The 22,173-nt window shown below is 37.8% G+C and overlaps 2 protein-coding genes across 5 annotated transcripts; one reads left to right on the top strand and one right to left on the bottom strand.

Moving 5' to 3' along the window:
- Window positions 1-2,813: 2,813 nt before the first annotated feature.
- nbr1b (NBR1 autophagy cargo receptor b) lies at window positions 2,814-15,682 on the top strand. Of its 4 annotated transcripts, none has more exons than XM_077212796.1 (21): window positions 2,848-3,074; window positions 4,798-4,860; window positions 5,016-5,034; window positions 5,138-5,160; window positions 6,395-6,625; window positions 6,926-7,003; window positions 7,515-7,711; window positions 7,899-8,024; window positions 8,114-8,317; window positions 8,920-9,079; window positions 9,167-9,436; window positions 10,235-10,363; window positions 10,493-10,568; window positions 10,711-10,821; window positions 10,926-11,081; window positions 11,589-11,792; window positions 11,935-12,361; window positions 13,224-13,306; window positions 13,409-13,478; window positions 13,596-13,692; window positions 14,096-15,682. In XM_077212796.1, the coding sequence occupies exons 1-21, from the start codon at window positions 2,973-2,975 to the stop codon at window positions 14,267-14,269; spliced, it is 3,000 nt and encodes a 999-aa protein (XP_077068911.1). In that variant the 5' UTR covers window positions 2,848-2,972; the 3' UTR covers window positions 14,270-15,682. The 4 variants fall into 4 exon arrangements, with proteins under 4 accessions (XP_077068913.1, XP_077068914.1, XP_077068911.1 ...); XM_077212797.1 differs by having other exon boundaries at window positions 6,395-6,583; XM_077212798.1 differs by lacking the exon at window positions 5,016-5,034 and having other exon boundaries at window positions 2,814-3,074; window positions 4,798-4,866.
- A 2,073-nt stretch (window positions 15,683-17,755) lies between these two features.
- On the bottom strand, window positions 17,756-21,935 carry LOC143721894 (caspase-6-like). The gene is made up of 8 exons (XM_077212800.1): window positions 21,772-21,935; window positions 21,475-21,513; window positions 21,064-21,103; window positions 20,798-20,947; window positions 20,607-20,683; window positions 19,918-20,093; window positions 19,669-19,816; window positions 17,756-19,552 (listed from the first exon to the last, which is right to left on the bottom strand). Exons 1-8 carry the CDS (start codon window positions 21,800-21,802, stop codon window positions 19,311-19,313), a joined length of 903 nt encoding a protein of 300 aa, XP_077068915.1. The 5' UTR covers window positions 21,803-21,935; the 3' UTR covers window positions 17,756-19,310.
- Between the last annotated feature and the right edge of the window lie 238 nt (window positions 21,936-22,173).

Raw genomic sequence — 22,173 nt, forward strand, 5'->3', positions numbered from 1 at the left:
AAGTTAAAGAACGGATAAAAAGAGGAAGATTGTTCCAATCATATGGGGCTTTAAAACAAAATGCATATTTCCCTACTTGTCTTTTAACTCTAGGAACAACAAAAAAGATCTGTCACTTATATATCACTTAATATATCACTTAATGTGGTAGAAAATATTTATATTTCTGGATAATCTTGATAGATTTCTAATAGATTTAAACAAATTTCATCTTTATTAAGATTATAAATCAAACTTTTCAGTTATAAATCAGACTTTCTACAACAATGCTTTTTTTTATGAAGGTCTATTACTGCCCCCTTGCAGACAGACTTAAAGGGTCATTCCACCGGTGGAGACATGAATATGTATTGAAAGTGGGTCATATATGTAGTAGAATAGTGTCATAAATTTCTAATTTGGGACCTTCTTGGCCGATAAAAGGCAGAAAATGACTTTTTAGTGCTTGTGGATTGTAGACAACAATCCCCATAGTGCATTGCAATGCTCAGCTCCGCAGACCACTCCCACTACAGTAGCTAGTTTAACTGCAAGATATTTGTGCAATGAACCTGCCACGTTAGCGTGTTAACAAAATGAAAATAAACTTACTTTACAGAAAGACGACCATTTGACCCTGTAGGCTTTGGCTGACGTTGCCAGTTGAACTTAGGTATTCTAAAGTAGGTCTCCAGGACCTCGCTATCCATATGGGGTGTGAAACTCGGGTGAGCAACAACACACACGTCCATGTCATCCTCCGATTCCGTAGCACCGCTGGATTTCTCGGCAGCAGACAGACTCTTGTTCTTTGTCCATTGGCGCACAGTGAGAGCACAGGCACCACCAATCTGCCCCAGCTCGAGCCTTTGCGGGCTCCTCGTCCGCGGCAGGCAGATTGTCTGCATCGGCTGTGGTGGCAGCAGCTTCAGCCGCCTCCGGTTCCTCCATAGCCCTCAGCTGCTCGTTGCTTTACTATGGCTCATAAAGGTAGCCACGAACATCCGTTTCTACCATAACTTCGTCAAAATCCAGATCCTCCATAATGCATCCGCCTGTGTATTCAGTACCTTCGTCCATATTTTCAAAAAGTTTCTCCCGGTGAAATCAAACGCACTGGCACTGATCTGATAGGTCTGTTAGCGCATTAGGTCCAACCCCCAATGGGCGGGTTAGAAAGGGTGGGAACTAGTGCTTGTAGTCTTCACAGAAATCCCCCCATTTTACACTTCCTCCTACAATAACTTAAAATGACGATTTTTTCGTCATTATAGGAGGAAGTGAAAAAGGTAAATAGATGATTTCTCTCGTCTCAGGGGAAAATGAAAGAGTGTTGCACGACCATTCAATAGTATGACTGGATTTCTAACAATGGAAATCTTAATGCAAATGGGTGGAGTGACCCTTTAAGGTTAAACTCACACGCCCTCACAAGTCTGTGCTGCAGTTTTGAACTGCAGATGTTCTGTGTGCCAATCACACAGTGCCTTGTCCTGAGTAGCACTGGGTCTTGTCTATCTGATTGCATCACAGTTGTTTAAAATTAATTTTTAAACTTCTCTCGTGTGAACTCTATTTGTCAATGGGCTGTGTAGTTTCCCCATCACAGGGTCTTGTTATGTAAAAAATCATATTCCTTGATGTCCTAAGTGCATCAAAAACTACAGTTCAAGATAAAAAGTACAGAAAAATATCTGTGCAAAAATTTATAAACACAATAGTGTGCCATCAGAGAGAAACCGACCAAAGAGCCAATGGAAATGGTGACCCCTGCAGGTCAGAGAATTTTCTGCCATGGAATTTACTTGGAAGAAAATCTGATTTATTTAGGAAAGTCTAAAATGGGCACAAATGGAAAATAAGCATACAGACACACAGAGATATACAACATTTACTTAAATTGATTAGATGAATGAATCACTGAATTGATGAGTTATCAACAAAGTAATAAAAACAGACAGAATATTGACAAAAGGGTCGAGAAACTGGATGGATCACATAATTAACCTCTCGCATTATATTCTTGCTTACAAAGAGCGACGCAAATTTTTCTGTATACTACTAAAAAAAGGGGGAAAAAAAGAAAGCCATTTTCCATTTCCCACATTTGTTAATTTCTTTCAACACCTATCCAAATAAGAAGGCATAAGAAAAGCCATGGTTTAATAAGAGCAATTTACGTGAATAAAATAAACAAAATAAAGTACAGCAGCATCTATAATATGTTGACAATAAGAATAGATTCGTTTTTATAAATAATATAATATTATTTCTTTAATAATATTAAGAACATACATTTTAAATCAAAATTGTACTGATCAAATCTTTTTTGGCCTTTTTCATTATTAAAAAAGCGTTTTCAACGTTACAACAGACGTACACGAAAATATTACTTCAAAAGGAGAAACTTTACCATACAAGATATCATGTAGGCTACTAAGCAAATCCATTAAAAGGCATTCTATTACCTAAAGTAACAGAACAACAAAAACAAAAAATCTGATATGTTCACGTCATAGTTGTTACTATAACTCTGTATTGGCCAATCAGAAGCCAGAACCGAACTATCCGTTTTAAAATAAATAACTCCGTTCAGACCTTACAGTTCAATTGCTGGGTGAATAGACTTGTCAAATAGAATAGGCTGTTTATCATCGTACCACACACTAGCCAATTTCCCTCTTTCCTATTATTTAAAGATCAAATTATTTACAATAACAATGTGCGAAGACATTTTAAAATATATACATATGTATTACCACAAGTTATCCCTTTGAACTGCTCATTAAATGCCCTGCCCATTACATTGTTGCGCTTTGAATGACGTCAGCTTTGATTTTCCTGTCAGCTGATGCAGTGGGCGTGTTTACGTCGCTGATGTAAACAGAAAGGACCATTTTGATCAGAGAAATCTAGAGCCAGGGCACAGCAACTCATCAAAGCTTTTCTGATTTCACCTATGCAACGCCTTAAATAGTAGGCCTACTTGCGCCATGGACTTCTATATCAATCTGAAGGTGAATTTCCGAGGGAATGCGAAGAGTTTCTTGCTGTCTGGCTCAGAGACGAAGAGTTGGGAGTCTATGGAGGCCATGGTAAGGATGATGAGGTGATGTCAGTCTGATCACTCACCTTGATGCCGCAAAGCCTTTCACCCCGACGTCATCCGATGCCTGGATCATGCGATTAGAGTTGATATCTGTCGTGACATTCGTTACTCCGTTTGCTGCTTAGATTAGCGCTTAATCATATAGAAAGAATGGGCCAAGCGACCATTTTGCCGAAAGCCCACGAATTGAACAGCAGCCATATTTATATGTAATAAAGTACATTATATCTGACGTGCGCAGATCTTTCATCAATTAGACCATAATTACAAAGGGGTTTGCCACACTGTGAGGAAATGTAACGCGCCACGTCTGTATCCCATCTCTTGGGTAGTGCTAAAGTTGTTGATTCACTGACAATCTCAAAACCTACTAAGCTCCCTTACTAGACAGCATGATAGCGGCGTAGATACCTAAAAAGCTGTCCAGATGTTGCTCAGTAGGTTTTGAAACAGATATTGACTGCTGACTGTTTCAAACTAATTTTATTTGCTTGTCTATTTGAAACCACTGTGTAACCCTGTCAGTTTCGTGTAACGTTAGCTACAGTCTACGCCTCGACAGGGCATTCGGGGTATCTATATCACACTGAAGGGGTTTTCAATACGACTGTTAGTTGCCCCTTCTTACAAGGCTACTTAGTACATTAGTATTCATACATACTGAGTTGAGTTGAAATTAAATAATTAGCCTACTTGTGTGGAGATCGCGAAGAGACAGGAAAACTAGCTTGCTGTGTAAAAAAAGCCAGGGTTCCCGGATGAGAGTTCGGTTATAGCCTTGTCGTGGGTAACGGTCGTTGTTCAAAAATATTTGCCTGCAGAATCCTATAGCTGAGAAAAATCTAATCAAACACGACATATAGCCTACTTTATTTTTAAATTACAAAGCTGGGGCCTATACCATGAAGCCAGTTTAGGTGGCTAGCCAGGTATGTTTCAGTTTAGTTTGCGCCAACCCTGGCACCATGAAAAGTGGTTTGGCTTTTAGCAGTGTTCATCACCATAGTAACTTATGCTCCAGGCTAACCTGGTCTGGGGCAGGTGATGTTCCAGGTAAGAGGTTGCAAAACGAACTTGGACCAATCAGCTGTGAGCAAAGTGCCACATGTCGAATTCGATAAAGTCACTCCATCTGTTTCTACTCCAAATTAATGTCTTTCTCCCCCTTGTATCCTTTTATACAATCATGCTAATTCGTTCAAAACTCATTGAAATTAATTTCTCACGAGAGAAGCAGCGCAATTCACTTATTAAATAAAAGTATTAAAATATTAAGAATTTAAACAAATTTACACAGCAAGAAGAAAATAGCTGTCTATGAAAGAGGACAAATAAAAGAATATTCTCGCTACTGTATATCAGTGCAAGTAAAAGTTGTTACAGTAAGTTAGTTCATACAGTTGATAAAGCTATAGAGAGAGTTTAACATTTAAGCTCACATGTAGTCATTTTATAGCTTCATCTATTGATTCTAAAGCGTATTTATATTACCTTTATATATTTATTCATTTAAACTCTGCGTAATAATAATTGATGACGTAAAATTGTACATGTGTGATCGATTAAGGGTATAATAATTACATAATATCTAAATCATATAAATGTATTATTCTAAATAAGCATTACTAAAAGCCAGACTGAGTTTGTTCAACTACCATCATGGTACATGCCCCTGGTCTTGTGTTGACTTGATATCTTTCCCTTTTCAGGTGAAGAGGTCCTTTGGCCTGTGTAATTTACAACTGACATATTTTGATGAGGAAAATGAAGAGGTGAGAGTGAAGAAGGACAGATTTGGGATATTGCATGCATGTCAATGTTAATAACTTTACTTTTGTCAAAGAATACATTTGACACATCATAATGAATTGACAATTTTATCAGTTAATATTTCTATCATAATTGTGAATGTAACTGTTTATTTTAGGTGTCAATCAACAGCCAATGTAAGTAAATGGTCTTAATCTGTGTATAATTATACATTAAATTTAAATTACAGAGAAGAGGTACATACACAGACACTGACTGGAACTATTTTTCTCTTTTCAGTGGAATATGAAGAAGCCCTGAAGGTAAATAAATGATGATTCTTTAATGTTTTCTGTGTGTGTGTGCGTGCGCGTGCATAAAACCTATTTAGACCAGCCTTTCAGAGGGACCACAATAAGATTTAAAATTATTTAAATTTGAATATATGAAAACAAATCTAATTAAAATGCTTAAAGCTGCAGTCCGTAGTTTTTCCTCTTTGTCGTCATCTCTGTTCGAAATTTGCAATTGCAGTTATTTGCGGAATTATCGACTTCACGTGGGTTGTGCCTCGGCACGGCACTGCCCGGATGAATCCAATGTTTTGATGAGAATGTGCGGCTGTCAGTCACCGTGCCGGTTGTGGATCCTGTCATTCGGAATCACAGATTCTAACTTTTGAAAGTATGACCAACATAAGAATTTTCACCGGAAAATATCATTAGAACAAGTTAGTAACATCCACTTTTGTTCTGACCAACTAAGGGGAAAAAAGCATTGCAGTAAATCGTGCTGATTAAATATCAAATCACGTCAAATCGTGCAAATTATACTTTGTTCTCAAATTGTTAATGTTAACAACATCAGCATTGCGTGACTACATTTAATGCCCTTCCGATATTATCCTTGTTTTCGTATGGGCCCGGCTGCAGTCTCTTTTTTTCTGTAGCCGCTCATTTTACAACTGGTGAATCTCCCGTTGTCACCGGTGATTGTCATTTGAACCTTTCTGGATCCGGCGTCAAATTAATACGTTTAATTATATCAAGTGCTGTGAGAAAAGGCTATAAATTTCCACCTCCAACATCCTCACACACAATATAGCCTATTAGCCGAGACACCTTCTTTATGTGTACAGATGTGACATAATGACGCAAAGACATGCTCAAATTTCCTGTGGAAATCCACCAGTACCACTGGAATTAAAAACATTATTACAAGCTTACCGTTTTGATTCAAGCTAAGGCAAGCAGATAGTTTTGAACACTGGCTGGTTATGTACTTGCTCAAAAATTTATTTTGGATAATTTTTAACCCAAAAAAGTTACAGACTGCAGCTTTAAATACACTAAAATAAATAAGATGTACAGTACAACATTAAACTGACATCAAATTTTGAATTTAGTTTGATTACAATAGAAGTACTAGAGGTTACATAGAGTGTTTAAAGTGTTATTGTAGAGTGTATTAAACTCATTGTTTTGCAGTCAACAAATGTCCAAATAGAAATGCATCACATTGTTACACTGTTGTTGTTGTTATTATTTGCAATTGTAGAGTGCAGCACGACAGGGGAACAGATTACAAATGAATGTGTATGAGACGAGGGGCACTAGAGCCACAGTTCCAGGGCCGGGCCCCCCACCAGGGTCAGGGGTGGGCTTGGGCCAGGTGAAACCTGGTACTGTTGGAGAACCAAAGAAGGGATTCAGGCCTCCTCAGCACTGCCCTACTTTGGCACAAGTGGTGAGTCGCAAAGTTCAGGCAGCAGTCCCAGATGAAGGATTGGTAAGATTTTATAACCCAATGGTTTTGCACAATCACAGACTTAGCCACTGTTGTTGTATCAAATTCTACACTGCAGTTTATTAAGAATGGTGCTTAATAATATTATAAATAATCTATATTATATAAAAAAATCATGTTCTGATGCTAAAACCAAATAATGTAACTGAATTCTATCTGCATGAAATGTGATATGCATCTGTTAACAGTGTCCAGATTGATGATCGCCATAATTTCCACTATTGTAAGTTAATTACTTGCATGCCACATATTCTATTTTAATATCCTGCCGTTGTTTTAAAGGTAATTGTAAATGAACTCAAAGGTGGGAAAGCAGAGGATAAGACACCTCCAGCTTGGTTCACTTCATACATGGAAAAGGTATGAGAAACAAGACTTTAAAGTAGGCATGAAATGAAAATTCAACTGTTGTCTATTGTTGTTATTGTTAATGATTCATCAATGCGTCTATAATTTTATCAATTTTGAATTAAATTGAAATAACTCTTAATCTTCTGTTGAAAGTCATACTTCTGTCTAGTGATGTATGCTGGACTTCTCCAGTCATTTTGTCCACATAAATGCTGCCCCTTTTCTTACAATCAACTGCAAACTCATATTTAAATCTGCCTCCATCCAATCAACAGCCAATAGACAGAACCAAGTCCGCACCATACTTTTTTATTTTTCAATAATCTGTTTCACTCAGATGTATGTCGCAATACAGAAGAAAAGATTGCTACTTTTGTTTTATTGTAACTTTAAGAACGGACAAATGTTGTCCTGTGCCATAGTATATAAGTTTCATACTGATCGTTTTAGCAGTGGAGGCAAACCCCAATATTGCTAAGGAAACATTTGTTTCTCTATTTTTCTTTCTACACTGCCACAGTTTAAGGACCAGGTGGTTAGGGAGGCAGTAGAGAAGATTTGTAGGGAGTTCTCTGGACAATGCTGCATCCATAAGCCAGTGGGACCAGAAGCTCAGGTTCCTGAGGTCACCTCATCCACTCTGCCTGGGGCCCCAAGTTCAGCTCCAGCCTGCAGCAGCTGCCGGGGCCAGACCGCAGGCGGCGGATACCAATGCAGGTTAGAGAGATCTCTGTGAGGTGGATGTCTGGATAAATATTTGCTCCTGTGGTGCATTTCAAAGGCAAACACACATATTATGATTATATGAGATATGATTTATAACGGGATACCTGGTTTAATGGGTGCCTTTCATTTTGTCGTTTCCCCTTGTATGTTTCATTGTGTTTGGATTCTTTCTGCACAGTGTGTGTACCTCCTGCACTCTGTGTGAGCCTTGTAGCTTCTCACATGATCCAAGCCACAACCTTGTGAGAGCCAGAACTCCCCTGTCTATTCCTGAGCACGGCTCCCCAGCGCCAGACCACAGCAGGTGGGCCTTTGTCCTCTGCTGTTTGGGATGTCTTGCTGTTAAAGTTAAGAATGGACTAAGTTGGAACATATGTTGCTCTCTCTCTGAAGGTTCTACAGAAGGGGTGACCGGAGCTTTCGCAAGGCCGAGAAGCAGCGTCTTAAAGCGGAGAAGCGTCAGCTCAAGGCAGAGGTGAAGGAGATCAGGAAGCAGCTGAGGATGGAGAGGAGAGGGCTGCAGTGGAGCACTGCTGGAGAAGGGAGCTCTTCACCCGTCCTGCTGCAGCCACGTGCCACACAGGCAAACAGCCCCGAGTAAGAGCTTGCGCCCCATTACCACCTGAGGAAGATCATATTGAAGGAATAGATCACCTAGAAATCCTATGCTGTTATTTTTTTTCTGCGGAATACAATTGTTTATACTTTTTTTTGGAAGAATCATTTCTGCCATGATGCTTTGTCCCAAATGTGAGAACTGATGCTGTTTTGGCAGCGTTTGCCATTTTTAGTCTTATGTTAAAATTTCAACTGCATTACATGATTTTGTGGTGTTTGAGAATAATAGCATCTATTGTACTGATATCAGAAAGTTTTTTTAATTAATAATTAACTACATTTAATAATTTATTAATAAATAATATAAAAATTAAAAAGTATTTTTATTTTATTCGTTTGGGGTCAGTACTTCTTTGGAAAGAAAATAGTACTTTTATTTAGCAAGAATACATTAAATTGATCACAAGTGACAGTAAAGGTATTTACATTAAATAAATGTTTTTTTGAAATGTCTGTTCCACTATGTCAGTCCCACAAAGAAAAAACAGCGCACCATATTAATTGGCTGAACTGATCAGATCAGTTTAAAATGCGTTTATTGATGATAAGATGGCATTTAATTTATACTGTCTTGGTTGCAGTCGTCCTAAACGTCCATGCCCGCTAGCTGTGCCAGCTATGACAGCTCTACTCCTGGATGAAAACCTGCCCGATGGATCACGTCTGCGCCCTGGGACCAAGTTCATTAAATACTGGAAAATGAAGAACAGTGGCAGAGTATGCTGGGACTCTGAGACCAAGGTACATTCTTAGTCCTCAACAAACACACACAATAGAAAATATGAACATAAAAAAATAAACATATATTGTTTCCCATTTCGACCTCAGTTGAAGTTCATGTGGGGAAACCTGGCAGTGGGCTCGGGCGAAAGATGGCGGGAGGTCGCAGTACCCACTCTACAGCCAGGTCAGGTGGGTGTGGTCAGTGTGGCTCTTTGTGCTCCGACATTGGAGGGCACCTACACGTCCCATTGGCGCCTGGCACACCGAGGAGAGCAGTTTGGGCCGCGTGTTTGGTGCAGCATCGTTGTGGATCCACATGCACCTACAGCCATCTGTGCTGATGGGCTGCTGGTGTCTCCCTGTGTCACCCCTCAGGTAAGACAATGGTTCGGAGACACCCTCAGCCACCCCAGAAATCTTTATATGTGCAGTGGGGATGTGACAGTGAGGATATTTTCCCACCGGTTAATAGACATTTGACAACACCGGTATCACCGGCGGGGACTTTTAAAATCGCTTATTTGAAGGCTAAAGTAAAATGCTACATTTCGATTTGACACCAAATATTGCTCCATCATCTCGTGATCAATTAAATCGGACTCCTGCTGCTGATCTGTGCTGCGACTCTCGCTCAGCTCAGCATTTATTAAGCAGAAACGTTCAGTTTTTAACTGTAGTGTCTGTTCTCTAACTGAACTAAATGATTTTATTACAAAAAAACAAACAAATCGACTGTGGGGGTGGTGCCGCGGTGGGCAAGTGATCCAACCGCTGTTGCTTCTGAACTCCGGTATCACCAACACTGACTGTCGTAGCAAGCCTAATGTGCAGATATTCGAATGTACTAAGGAATATGTAATTTGTCAAATCAGTGTTATTATTGTTTGCAAAAACTAAATGAAAACATTTTTGTTAACTGAAATTAAAAACAAACTAAACAGAAGAAACACAAAAGCTGCACTAAAATGCATTTTCATGACTCCAAAACTAACTAAAATATAAAACGGGCAAATATTAATTTGAGATACATGATATGTTATACCACTACATACAACTTGAACCCTTTGGCTTGATGATTGAAATATGATTAAATGATTAAATTACTAAAACTAAAATAACAACTAAAAAACTGAAACTAGAACTAGCCATTTTCACCCGCTTTGTTCCTTTCAGGATAAGTCTTCCCGCACTCTTGAGAGGGAGGAGAAATGCCGGGCCTCAAGGGACCAACTAGTTTTGTCCGTGAACCAGGAGTGTGATCAGGAATTCTACATTCCATCTGTGGATTTACTCACAGCCCAGGTATGTGCTATCGGCATGATTCAGTAATTCCATCACATTTGTTGTGTTTCTCATTCTCTCATTATGTTTCATGAAGAAACTTTTGACTCCATTGCCAATTTCACATACTCTCTTTTGCCTTTTACTTAGGACTTACTGTCTTTTGAACTGCTGGACATCAACATCGTGCAGGAGCTGGAGAGCGTGCCCAACAACACTCCTGCAGGTCACTTTAAAACTGGAATAAGTATCTAATGTGTTCCTTTGATTGCTTTTAACGATTATGCTTATTTATGCTGAACGGTAAAGATTGGATAAAAACTTTTCTTATTTTCTCTCTCTCTCTTTTTGGCTGTAAATGTATAAAGACATTACTCCATGCATATCGCCTTTGCCCCATGATGGACCTCTTCAGGAGAAGCCAACATTGGGGCTGATCCAAGAAGAAACAGAAGCCCAAGGAGTCAGCAGCATCCTGGGTAAACTTTACAGCAGAACACTTCTTCATTTTTGTCTGTATATTACTGTCGATTATTACGTAACTGTTTATATTTCTGTACTATCTCTGATGTCTTATTCACAGATGTGGCTCAGGGGACAGAGTTAGAGGGAGTCCCAGCACAAGAGAAAGGACAGGAGAGCATCATTGGGCCTCAGTTTGTCAGTCCATCTGTTATCCGCTCTCTCACCCTTGAAGTGGCAGAGCATGGGACCCTGTGTGGGAGATTCCCAGCTAAAGGTTTGTGCTGGGAATATTTACAGTACTTTTCATAATAGGTGCAAACCAGTCCTTTTCTGCGCGGCTCACTTGAAGTCAGACTGTGATTACACCACATTTACTTGTTACTCTGTACAACCAATAATGTAGAAAATATTAATTGTTACCTGGCATAAAGTACTTTTAATAAGTCTAGTAGGCATTTTCTTTTCTACATTTACATTTAATATACCAAATCAGCATATTAAAATTATGTCTTAAGGATTATGCAATACTTAAGACTGGAGTAATGATGCTGAAAATTCAAAGGAATAAATACAATTTTTAAAATATATTAATTTAGAAAACAGTTATTTTTAAATAGTAATAATATTTCACAATATTACTGTTTTACTGTATTTTTGATCAAATATATGAAGCTTTGGTGAGCATAAGACGTTTGTTTAACAGTTTTTGTGCGAAAGTTATACGATTATTTACCTTGACATTTTTAATGATTTTTTTACGTTTGATTTTTGCCATTTTAAGTGGTGCGCCCAGCCCCCCAAGGTTCAGTGTCACTTTGTGAGAGGAAATCAGAAAAAGTTCCAGAAACAGGAAACCTGTTCATATCTACTCCAGCCCCACTGAAAGTAGAGACGACACGAATCTCCAGCTCTGCTTCACCACAGACAGAGACCGCTGAGATGGCTGCTTCCCTGCTGACGCTTCCAACAGAGCTCATTAGCACAGGTAACAGGGCATTGAGAATACTTATTTCCCACCACTTTATAGTCAGACATTGTATTTGTAATCATCAGATGATTCAAGTAATCAACTTCTTACCAATCACAGTAAATTGTATAGTCATTAAAGTGATTTTTCTTATGTTCAGATGAGGGTCACGAGTCTGACATCGAGCAGATCCTGGTGGAACCTGCAGGTGGAGATCTGGTAGAGGAGGGAGAGGAGGAAGTGGATAAGAAAGAGCAAGTTAAGGCGACAGAAGCAGCTAAGGAAACTCGCAGCAGAACTTCATCTGCATCTTCAGAAGACTACATCATCATCCTCCCTGATTGCTTTGACACCAGCCGTCCACTAGGAGAGTCCATGTACAGCTCAGCCCTGTCGCAGCCTGGACAAGAGCCTGCAGAGGGAGACAAACTAGAATCAGTGGAGACCGCAGAGCTTCAGAGCTCCGTTGCTGCTGCTGCTGCTGTTAGCGTGGATGCTAATGACATGCTCTGTGCCTCCCAGACTCTGGATGCTGTGCCGCTCACCCCTGTGATTGTAGTGGCACCCCGGCCCTCAGTCAAATCCTGGTGAGTTTACACAGGGGGCATGTGTTCAGTCAGAGGTCATTTAAACTAAACTAATGACACACCGAAATTTGGCAACAGAAAATATTTGACCTAAACAGCAAAAAATTTGGTAAATAGGTCTGAAAGGTTGTAAACATTGCCCAAAACACTGATGTTCAATTAGCACTTCTCCGATGATGCATTTTGACCATGTCGGCTTCTATTTTGTGCTCACAATGTGAATAAGCTACAACGGGTAGAAACATGAACGGGTACAACAATGAAACATAGAGGGCAGCACACAAGCAGTGTGGACACACATCACTGTGACCATAAAGCATGTTAACGTAGCAATATGTACAATTTGTTCGGCTGAAACATAGAGGGCAGCTCATTGCAAAGAACTTTACTATAACTGGTTTAATTTAACCTGAGAACGACACTATGAAAATTTTAGTTACTGAAATTTAATTGAACAAAATTTATTTTCAGTTCCGTTTTTCAGCAAGATGTAAACTTTAATTTCGGGGGTTTGGTGTTTCTATAAAACGTTCATTTCTGTGCTTCACTAATTAAACCTGGAAAAACATTTTTTTTTAGATTTTCAACAAAGAAATGTTATGACGTGAAATGTACACTATTACGATTCTGCACTATTTCTTCTATTAAATTTGTGACATTGTATATGTGATCAAGTTTTTGTTTTCATTTGAAGCACACAGATGTTGCTTGTTCCCTCTCAATATCCTGCCCTTGAACTCTATATGCACAATTTCCTTCACTTATTTATTTCTGTCTAGATTTTTTACACCACATTTGATAGTTCATAGCTTAATGTCATTGATGTGTAAAATTTAGCTTTATTATTTTGAAATGACTTCAGCACAGAGACACAAGAGCAGACAGATAATGGAGCGGAGGAGCAGGAGGGGAGTGATCCTACGGAGCCAGGAGATAAGGAGAAAGGTGAGTGAAACATCTTGGGATATTAAAGTAATCATCCACCACAGGCCATAGAATTCATGCATTTTTTGATGATTATATATGTGCATATTTTTATATATATAGATTCTGAGCCTAATCATCCTGACCCTGAGAACTCATTAGCATCTGCCAAGTCTGAAACAGAAGAGCTCAGGTGAGTTATACAGCACACAACTATTCGTTCGGTCTCGCAAGCCATGGAAGTGCACCCATGTCAATCATTGCATTGTGTGCTTTTCATTCTATCGCTCGCATTCATGTCTTTCCTCAGGGCCAACAGCATCACAGGTGGATTGGTGAAGGGTGCCCTGTCCGTGGCAGCATCTGCCTATAAAGCTCTTTTCACTGGTCAGACTGGGTCTGAGAAGGTGAGTTTGATGGGCCTTTCAACAAGTTCAACTTCTTTTAACGTCACACAGCATTTTTATGATGACAGTGGCAATGGTGCAAGATGCTGAAAAATCTCTTCTGTCCTCTTTTTAAAGGAAATAGAAATATTACTATTGTATATTTCATTACTTTCATATTTTAAATTGTTTTAGTTTTACTTTATCCATAGATAAAGTTTATGAATAATCATGTTCTGCAGGACTGATTTTGAACAAACTATGATAAACAAAATTAACGAAACACAAAGAAAGCATCACATTTTATTTCACATAAAAGTGAGAATTTAAAAATACCATTGATCAGTGATAATCCAAAGTCAGACTCATATTTGAGACACAAGTCATGTGCCACATTAGTAAAACTTTTTTTTGGTCCGTGTAGCTCCCAGAAGATGCAGCTTCTCATGACGCCATGATGGCTGTGCTGGTAGAGATGGGCTTTGGTGACCGAGCACTAAATCAACGTCTGCTGCAGAAACATAGCCGAAACCTGCTGGATGTGGTAAACGAACTGGTGCAGATGACCGACAATGACTGGTACACGACACGCTACTAAGATGCTGGTCAACTATTTTGTTTCTCTTATATGTGTATTTTTTTCCCCCTCTTTCTCTGTGCAATCAGCAGCTCATTCCATGATACAGACTCTTACGTTCCATTTGGGTTGTAAAGATAGTGTGTGTGAATCTGTCTGCTCCTAAGTGTAATGGATAATCATTAGATAAGCAGTTCATCAACATAATAACTGTGCTTGTTAAAGTTTGTTGTTAGTGGGCATTAATGTTTCCACAGAGATGATCATGGGTAGCTAATGAACACTAATAGGTCATTATTATTCCAAAACTATCCAAAAAATGTCATGCTTTTAATGAAAACTTGATTTGAAAGAACAGTGTATTTAACCACAAATTATTCAAATAGGTAAAAATGAAAATTTTTGCAGTGTGACTGGATATTTTCCATATTTAAAGAGTTTTGTGTTCCCAGGTTTTGGAAAAGTGCAATAGATCTGGCTTTGTGTGGACTGTCTTAATCATCAGCCAAGACCAAATAGAGAAGCTTTGAGGCTTCTTTAGAGTTTAAAGTAATTAATCATCTTAGCATAGACACAAGATGACAAATTATTCCTTACTGGAGAAGTCAAGGTTAAGTTTAGTGTGTGAATGTGTTTTTTTTTTTCTCAGTAATTTTAAGCTGTTATTGCTTGTGATACATGTGGAAATCATTATTATTATTTTGAAGACCATTGAATCATTTCTAAAAGGTCCACAAAATAGGGCACATACTGCACTTTGTGAATGCATTGCCATTTAAATATCTGATAAACATCATGGCTTAAAGTAGCAATGCATTTGAATCGTTAAATGGATTGAAATGGGCACTGAAGAGTGTTTTAATTTATGCTTTAAATGGTTTAAGACCGCAAAGGCAATCATGACATATTTAACTCCAATTTTAAATGTTGAGACCCATTATAGTGTGAGACAAAAACAGCTTACTGTTCATTCCAAAACAAAATCTAATCATGCAAATTATATATTTTGATAATTAAATAGCTCTTGTATTTAGTGATGAAGAATGTATCTCGGCACTTTTCTTCAATGGGAGATTTTGAAGCTACCTACTGTCAAGAGAGTGGAAAGCATTCCCTATAAATCATAGAGCATCTCCTGATTTGCTCTCACAATGATACATCCATAATTTAACTGAACAATCACCTACTTGTTTTTCTAGAGCTTGGGTTTATTTATATGTTTTAGCACATTCCTTAGGAAAGCTGTAGTTGGTCTTGGTTCTTGCAGCGATCAGTGGAGGTTCTGGGTGAAATTGTTTGGATTATGTCATTGTTAAGCATAATCAGTGGAGACAGATGCGCTTCACTCTGTGTGTGATGCCTGAATGGAGTAATCATAGTGTCTCTGCATCCAATGTACACATCTGTCTGTAATAAATATCCTAATAAGTCTTACTTTTGCTCACTGTCTTCCATAACAGTGCACAACAAATTCCATGGTATAACTTGTTTTATCAGGGTAAAACTATATTGAACATACTACACCTAATGTAAATATAGACGCTGACATGTCTTTTTCTTACCAGGGTGGTAAGTTAGACATAAAAAAAGTGCAGAAAGTAAAATGTCACAGGTTTTGCAGATGAATGTTGTTTCAATATATTGGCAAGCCAATTCATGCAGACATTTGGAGCAAATGAATCATACGCGTTAAGATTGCTTACATAGTGGAAATGATTATACATTTATGTTGCAAAACACTTTAGTTGCCAATAATACATGTGCCAACAGCTCAGAAAAGTCACATTACTTGGAAAATTTCTCATACCAAACAAATGTTTTTCTTTACAAAGAGGACATGATTAAAAATCAAAAGCTTGTTCAGACATTAAAAGTATAAACTCCATCCCATGTTTACAGAACTGAGCAAAGAATGAATAAAGATATTCAGTTCATGTCATTATGACAGGAGAACCAACGGTGTGAGGATCCTATTAGAACTGCTCCATTTATATAAAATTGCTTTAATTCTTTACGAAACAAGTGCCACATGTGACAAAACTCAACCTCAAACGGCAACATGTTATAAGACAGACACATCAAATAGTGTAGTGTATCTTTGTGGCCGGACCTCTAAAAGTCAATCTTTTCAACATTTCAGACACAACAGTGGTAACAATAAAGCATAATCCCCCATTTAAGTATTTTGTAACGCAAAGCTGGTTGGTAAGTAGGAATGTGGTTTTTTTCAGCTGTATAACTGGAGTGTCTTGTTTTGTTCCCCTAATCAGACTAAAATAACAGATTGGAGAGATCACGCCTCTATTTAGTTCTATTAATGTCAGATCATGTTTGAATGTAGTGAACAGGTTTGATATAAATATGTGCAAAACATTTAATTTTTCATAGGTCTCCTCTAAATTATATTATTTTTGCGAGAGCACAGAGCTTTCTTTACCACAAATAACTGGGAATGGCCTTACTAAAGCCTGCAGGCAATTAAAAAAAAAAGCTTGTGTTGTGGCAAAAACAATAATTAAACAAACAGCATCACCACGTAAGAGACATTCTGATCCGAATTGTATTTTTTAAAAGTATTTATTCTTGCAAGAATAGGACCCAGTCGCCCACACAGTCCAGCTGCAGGGGTGAGTGAAGACCAGGAAGAAGATTTTGGCTAGCAGTCTTACAGTGTTACTCTTCAAAGCTATCTTTTGTAAATTTTTTATTTAGACAAGAGGAACAAAAGGAACTTTTTATGGCTACCCTTTAGATCTCCTAACCGCAGGGGTTTTCACAACCTCTGAAAACAGAGGCCCAACCATCTTCTGATTGTCTTTACTCATGCCCTCACAGCTGAGTAAACATAATAATAGAAATCAAGGTTCTCTGTTCTCGTACTCAAGAATGCAGGTCAGAAACCCACATGGCATTTCAATGCGTTGTCTATTATTAATCAGTAAAGATTAAAATTTCCACAACAATTGCTATTGATACATTGAGTTAAAATGGCTGGTACTAATGAGTTAAAAATGAAACTGAAACTAAAAGCTACTATTTGCCACTTTGTAAGACAAACTGTCAAACCTCAAGGCTAAAATATGCAAACCTGCTTAAATTTGCTTTTTGAAAATGATGCACACCTGAGGTAACAGCCGGAGTCAATTATTATGCTTTTACTATGCTTACCAAACCTCAAGACATTGTTTTATTTCAAGACATCTGTCAGGTTTTTTACCTTAAAACACTATTGTTTGTAGTACTACATTCATACGCATCTCATCCCAAGCCACTGTTGCTAATTTCAAAATGACATTTTAATAACAGAGACCCAGGGGCTATCGCAAAGAACACTTGCACTACTTTTCCATTGTTAAACATGCGCTTTGAAAAACTGAAATCACTTGGCGTAGTGATATGGAACTGTAATGCGGTCAAGACCTGCCTGGAATTTCTTTAGCTGTTCTTGAAAATAACTGCACACCTTAGAATGTTTGTCATCCAATCAGAATCAAGATTGCAACAGTCTCGTAGTATAATTACTTTTATTCTTATGAAACAAGTGCCACATGTAGCAAAACTCAAGACAATAAGGCAACAGGTCAAAAGACTGTAACCATTATATTTGATACACTAAAGAAGTGTAGTGTGTCTTTGTGGCAGGATCTCTAAAAGTCAATCTTTTCAACATTTCAGCTAAAGCATGTAAGAATCACAGAGTTAAAAACAACAACTATAATTCCCATTTAATTCTATATTCCCATTTATTTTTATAGAATTGCATGCAGTCAAAGATATGGTAAAAAACAACATTATCAAGACAATGATCATTAGCAAAGAATAAAAATGTCCTAAGACTCGAGTTCCTAAACTTTGAATCAGTTGAACCCCTATTAGAATAAACAGTACATTATTTATCCCTTGTGATCTTTATTCATTTCTTGAAAAAAATCCCAATCCCTGTTTCAAGCAAAAGCTTAAAACAATGTTCAATTCAACAGTTGGGGAAAACCTGCACCTGAACATACAGCAAATGAATCATATGCAATTAAGATTGCTCACATACTCAAAATTATTATACATTGTTGCAGAACACCCAATGCCCCACTAATACATGTGACATCAGCTCAGAAAACAGTCACATCACTAGGAAATTGAAGATCTCATACCAAACAAATGTCTTTACAAAGAGGACATGATTAAAAATGAAAAGCTTGTTCAGACATTAAAAGTATAAATTCCATCCCATGTTTACAGAACTGAGCAAAGAATGAATAAAGATATTCAGTTCATGTCATTATGACAGGAGAACCAACGGTGTGAGGATCCTATTAGAACTGCTCCATTTATATAAAATTGCTTTAATTCTTTACGAAACAAGTGCCACATGTGACAAAACTCCACCTCAAACGGCAACATGTTATAAGACAGACACATCAAATAGTGTAGTGTATCTTTGTGGCCGGACCTCTAAAGTCCATCTTTTCAACATTTGAGACACAACAGTGGTAACAACAAAGCATAATCCCCCATTTAAATCTATTATCTCATCATTGTTAAAGTATTTTGTAACGCAAAGCTGGTTGGTAAGTAGGAATGTGTTCTAAGATTTTTTTTCAGCTGTATAACTGGAGTGTCTTGTTTCCCCTTTCAGACTAAAATAACAGATGGAAGAGATTATCATGTTGTTGTACTTGGAATGTTCTATTAAAGTAAGATCATGAATGAATGTAGTGAACAGGTTTGATACAAATGTGTAAAATATTTAATTTAAATGACTATTTTATCTTTTTGCAAGAGCACAGAGCTTTCTTTACCACAAATAACTGGGAATGGCCTTACTAAAGCCTGCAGGCAATTCAAAAAAAGCTTTGCATTGCTACTGAGACATTCTGGTACTAATGAGTTAAAAATAAACTAAAAGCTATTATTTGCACTTTGTAAGACCAACTATCAAACCTCAAGGCTAAAATAGGGAAACCTGCATAAATTCCCATTTTGAAAATGGTGTATATAGGAGCACAAAATAAAGCCAATTAAAATAATGTAATCCCTGATTTTGTAACTGCAATAGGCCCAAACACTAAAACTCCTTCTTAGGCCTGAAAAACAGCTTCTTAGTGAGCATGGAAGCAAAACAAGGCACTTGTTTTTTGCCTATAGCCGAGCGATCTCTGCAGTTTTCAACACTGCGCAAGGAAACTTTCCTGTTGACAAGCGTCAGGATCTCAGTGAACTCCAGTGTGGAACCATAACGCCTCAGGATTTCACACAGATCCTGGATGTACCACGAGCCATTTACAGTCTCACGGTGAGAGTAATATCCTGGAAAAAAACACGGACACAATGTCAATGACTGTTTAAAGTGTCACTACTGTGAAATCAAGGATGTAAACTGCATCAAAGCCAGTACATAAAAGAACACAAATCTTCACACTGACCCTCAGCCACTGAATAACACATAAGAAAGTCTGCTCCTGCTGGAAGGGTGTAGAGCACCCCCGCATCTACCACCACGTTATTGACCGCTTGACTGTCCACCACATCCATTGGTGTCACAGGATCATCATGCTTGTCACCACGACAAGCCTTGTGTTGAAAGAAGTTTACATGAGGCATTAGATCTGGATTGATACTGCATTACTGTAAATACATTGCAAAGTACATTTTGTGGATACAGGCTAAATTACCTGCAAGATGAAGATCTTGGGTTTCCCTACAAGGCTTTGGCAAATATCTCCCTTGAACAAATCAGTGATTTCTTGAATTTCAATCTTATCATCATAGGCATAGATGTGGCCATTTTCCCCGTGACTTAAAAAGACGCAAACGAAACAGTCTGCATCCGCATGGTTAGCAGCAGCAGCTGAAATCAAAGGGAAATAAATAGAACCTAAACTCCATTCGGAGCATGCAGTGACATACTGCCGATTATCACAGGAAAAACCTCGGCCCGGGTTATAAAAAATTTGATGAACTTACATGAATGACCAGGTTGAGCGATTATAGCAACTAATAGTCAGCAATAACTATGGCTATTGAAAGAGTAGAGCTCGACCAGTATTGATTTTTTTCTTTTTACAGCTTATAATAATTGTTTGTGTCTTACTACTGATATTCAATATTTGTTTTAATTTTGCTTAATTAGACTATGAATTAGATTATACTACTACAATAAAATTCATTATAAATATTTTAAAATAATTCTAAATATATAATTTAAAAAGTGAATTTAAGTAGTAAAGTGTAAATATTGTCAACCATCTTTAATCAACGGAATGCCAAAGATGCTGCCGATTAGCCTCTGTATTGAACCAGGAATATTTAAGTTTGGCTTGCATTTCTCAAAACATGTTTGAAAGAGAAAATATTGTGGTACCTTCTTTGATTTTGTCTAAAACTTCATCCCGTTTATAATCACTGTAAGACTTCACTTCAAAACCCAGCTCTTGAAATCTGACAGATATGAAAGAAAATGGACTAAGAATGTTAATCATTGTTCAGTTACTTTAATCCAAGACAAGATAATTACTTTCTTCATCAATCAACATATCTTGTTTTGCCAAATACCTTCTAACAAGGTTCTGCCTGTCTGCTTCTGTGCCAGAACGGTTACCCAACATGAGCTGCCAGTAGAAACGTTCATGGTTAAAGATCAGAGCCATTCCTCGCTTCTTGTGATTCATCTTATACGCCTCGTTAGGATCCAGACTATTTACACTGACAAATGATATACAAAATGATATACATTTAAAATGAAAAATAGAAATAAATGAGAGTTGCTTCAACTGTACAATTTCTACATGGTTACAATGTATCTTTATTTAAGGTGTTACCTTTGATTAAAGCCATCGGTCTCTGTTATGTTCTGTCTGACTGAAATAAAAGACAAAATCAAAATCAACACAAAAACTAATTTGATTTGCAAAGCAATCATATGAAAATGTTCAGAGGATGTATTCATGCCACAAAGATTTAAACCACCCAGACAAAGATATTGGACTAACTGTGTTCTAATGGTCGTACTGTAGAATGAAGATCTAAAGTTCAGTGAACATACACTGAGGTCATGCTTCCTGTATTGTGTATTTAGCATCTGGTCAGGCTAGATTTCAATGGCTTTACAAGCAGGTTGTCAAGCATAGCAGAGTTAACATAAGCAAATGCTGTATTTACTCTATAAAGTTACAGATTCTTCTCTTTCCCCCAATTGTGCTACTCGAGTTATAAACTAGATTCAGTTCTACCTGTGAGTCCTGCTGAAGCGCTGTCCTTCTCCACAGCTCCTAACAACAACAACAAAGAAGAAACATTTGTAAGCACTGGGGTTTAAACGGTATAAGTATGAATTCAGGGTCGCTATTCAGCGATATTAGTCCTGTTGAAAATCCTATTTTATGTGTATGATCCAACTGTGATTCAACGCTTAGACACTACCTACTTCAGGTGTTGGGATAAGGAAATGAAACCTTATAAACAATATTCACTGTGTAAGTTTCACATATTGAAGTTATTTTTTAACTAGATAGAAACCTTAACGTTACCGCATTCATCGCTCTTGACTTGACTTGTCATCGTTGATTCTGCGGAGCGAGCGAATTTGTGTGAAATTGAGGAAAGTTTTAACTTCAAACTGACGACAGCAGGAGCAGACCTGAGTGACTAGTCAGTCACCAAACCCAACAGTTAACCTATCTCTGGGGGCACTAAAATGTAAACCAATCACAGGCGACTACAATGTTAACCAATCATAGATCGCTAAAATGTTAACCAATCACAGGCTGTCTGTCGCGGTCGAACCTTTGGTCGGACTGGTTGGACTCGGTTACAACTTCCGCTTTGAATCAAGAGAGTATTTCAGACAGAGAGCCGTAATAAAGTATATGCTAGTAAAAATAATACAAAAAGTACTCTCTTCATTTAGTATAATTTCCCATTATATTATT

This window comes from Siphateles boraxobius, unplaced genomic scaffold, assembly GCF_051911475.1.
Source record: "Siphateles boraxobius isolate OS27281-9 unplaced genomic scaffold, OSU_SipBor_1 66, whole genome shotgun sequence".
NCBI lineage: Eukaryota > Metazoa > Chordata > Actinopteri > Cypriniformes > Leuciscidae > Siphateles > Siphateles boraxobius.

Excerpts from the sequence above, each read along its gene's own strand:
- nbr1b (XM_077212796.1), top strand. The coding sequence starts at position 2,973 with ATGGACTTCTATATCAATCTGAAGGTGAATTTCCGAGGGAATGCGAAG. Across the intron at positions 8,025-8,113 it reads CCAGCGCCAGACCACAGCAG|GTTCTACAGAAGGGGTGACC; the intron begins GTGGGCCTTTGT and ends CTCTCTCTGAAG. Across the intron at positions 10,569-10,710 it reads GCCCAACAACACTCCTGCAG|ACATTACTCCATGCATATCG; the intron begins GTCACTTTAAAA and ends AAATGTATAAAG.
- LOC143721894 (XM_077212800.1), bottom strand. The coding sequence starts at position 21,802 with ATGACAAGTCAAGTCAAGAGCGATGAATGCG. Across the intron at positions 20,948-21,063 it reads ACCGATGGCTTTAATCAAAG|TGTAAATAGTCTGGATCCTA; the intron begins GTAACACCTTAA and ends ATCATTTGTCAG. Across the intron at positions 20,094-20,606 it reads TTTAGACAAAATCAAAGAAG|CTGCTGCTGCTAACCATGCG; the intron begins GTACCACAATAT and ends CTTTGATTTCAG.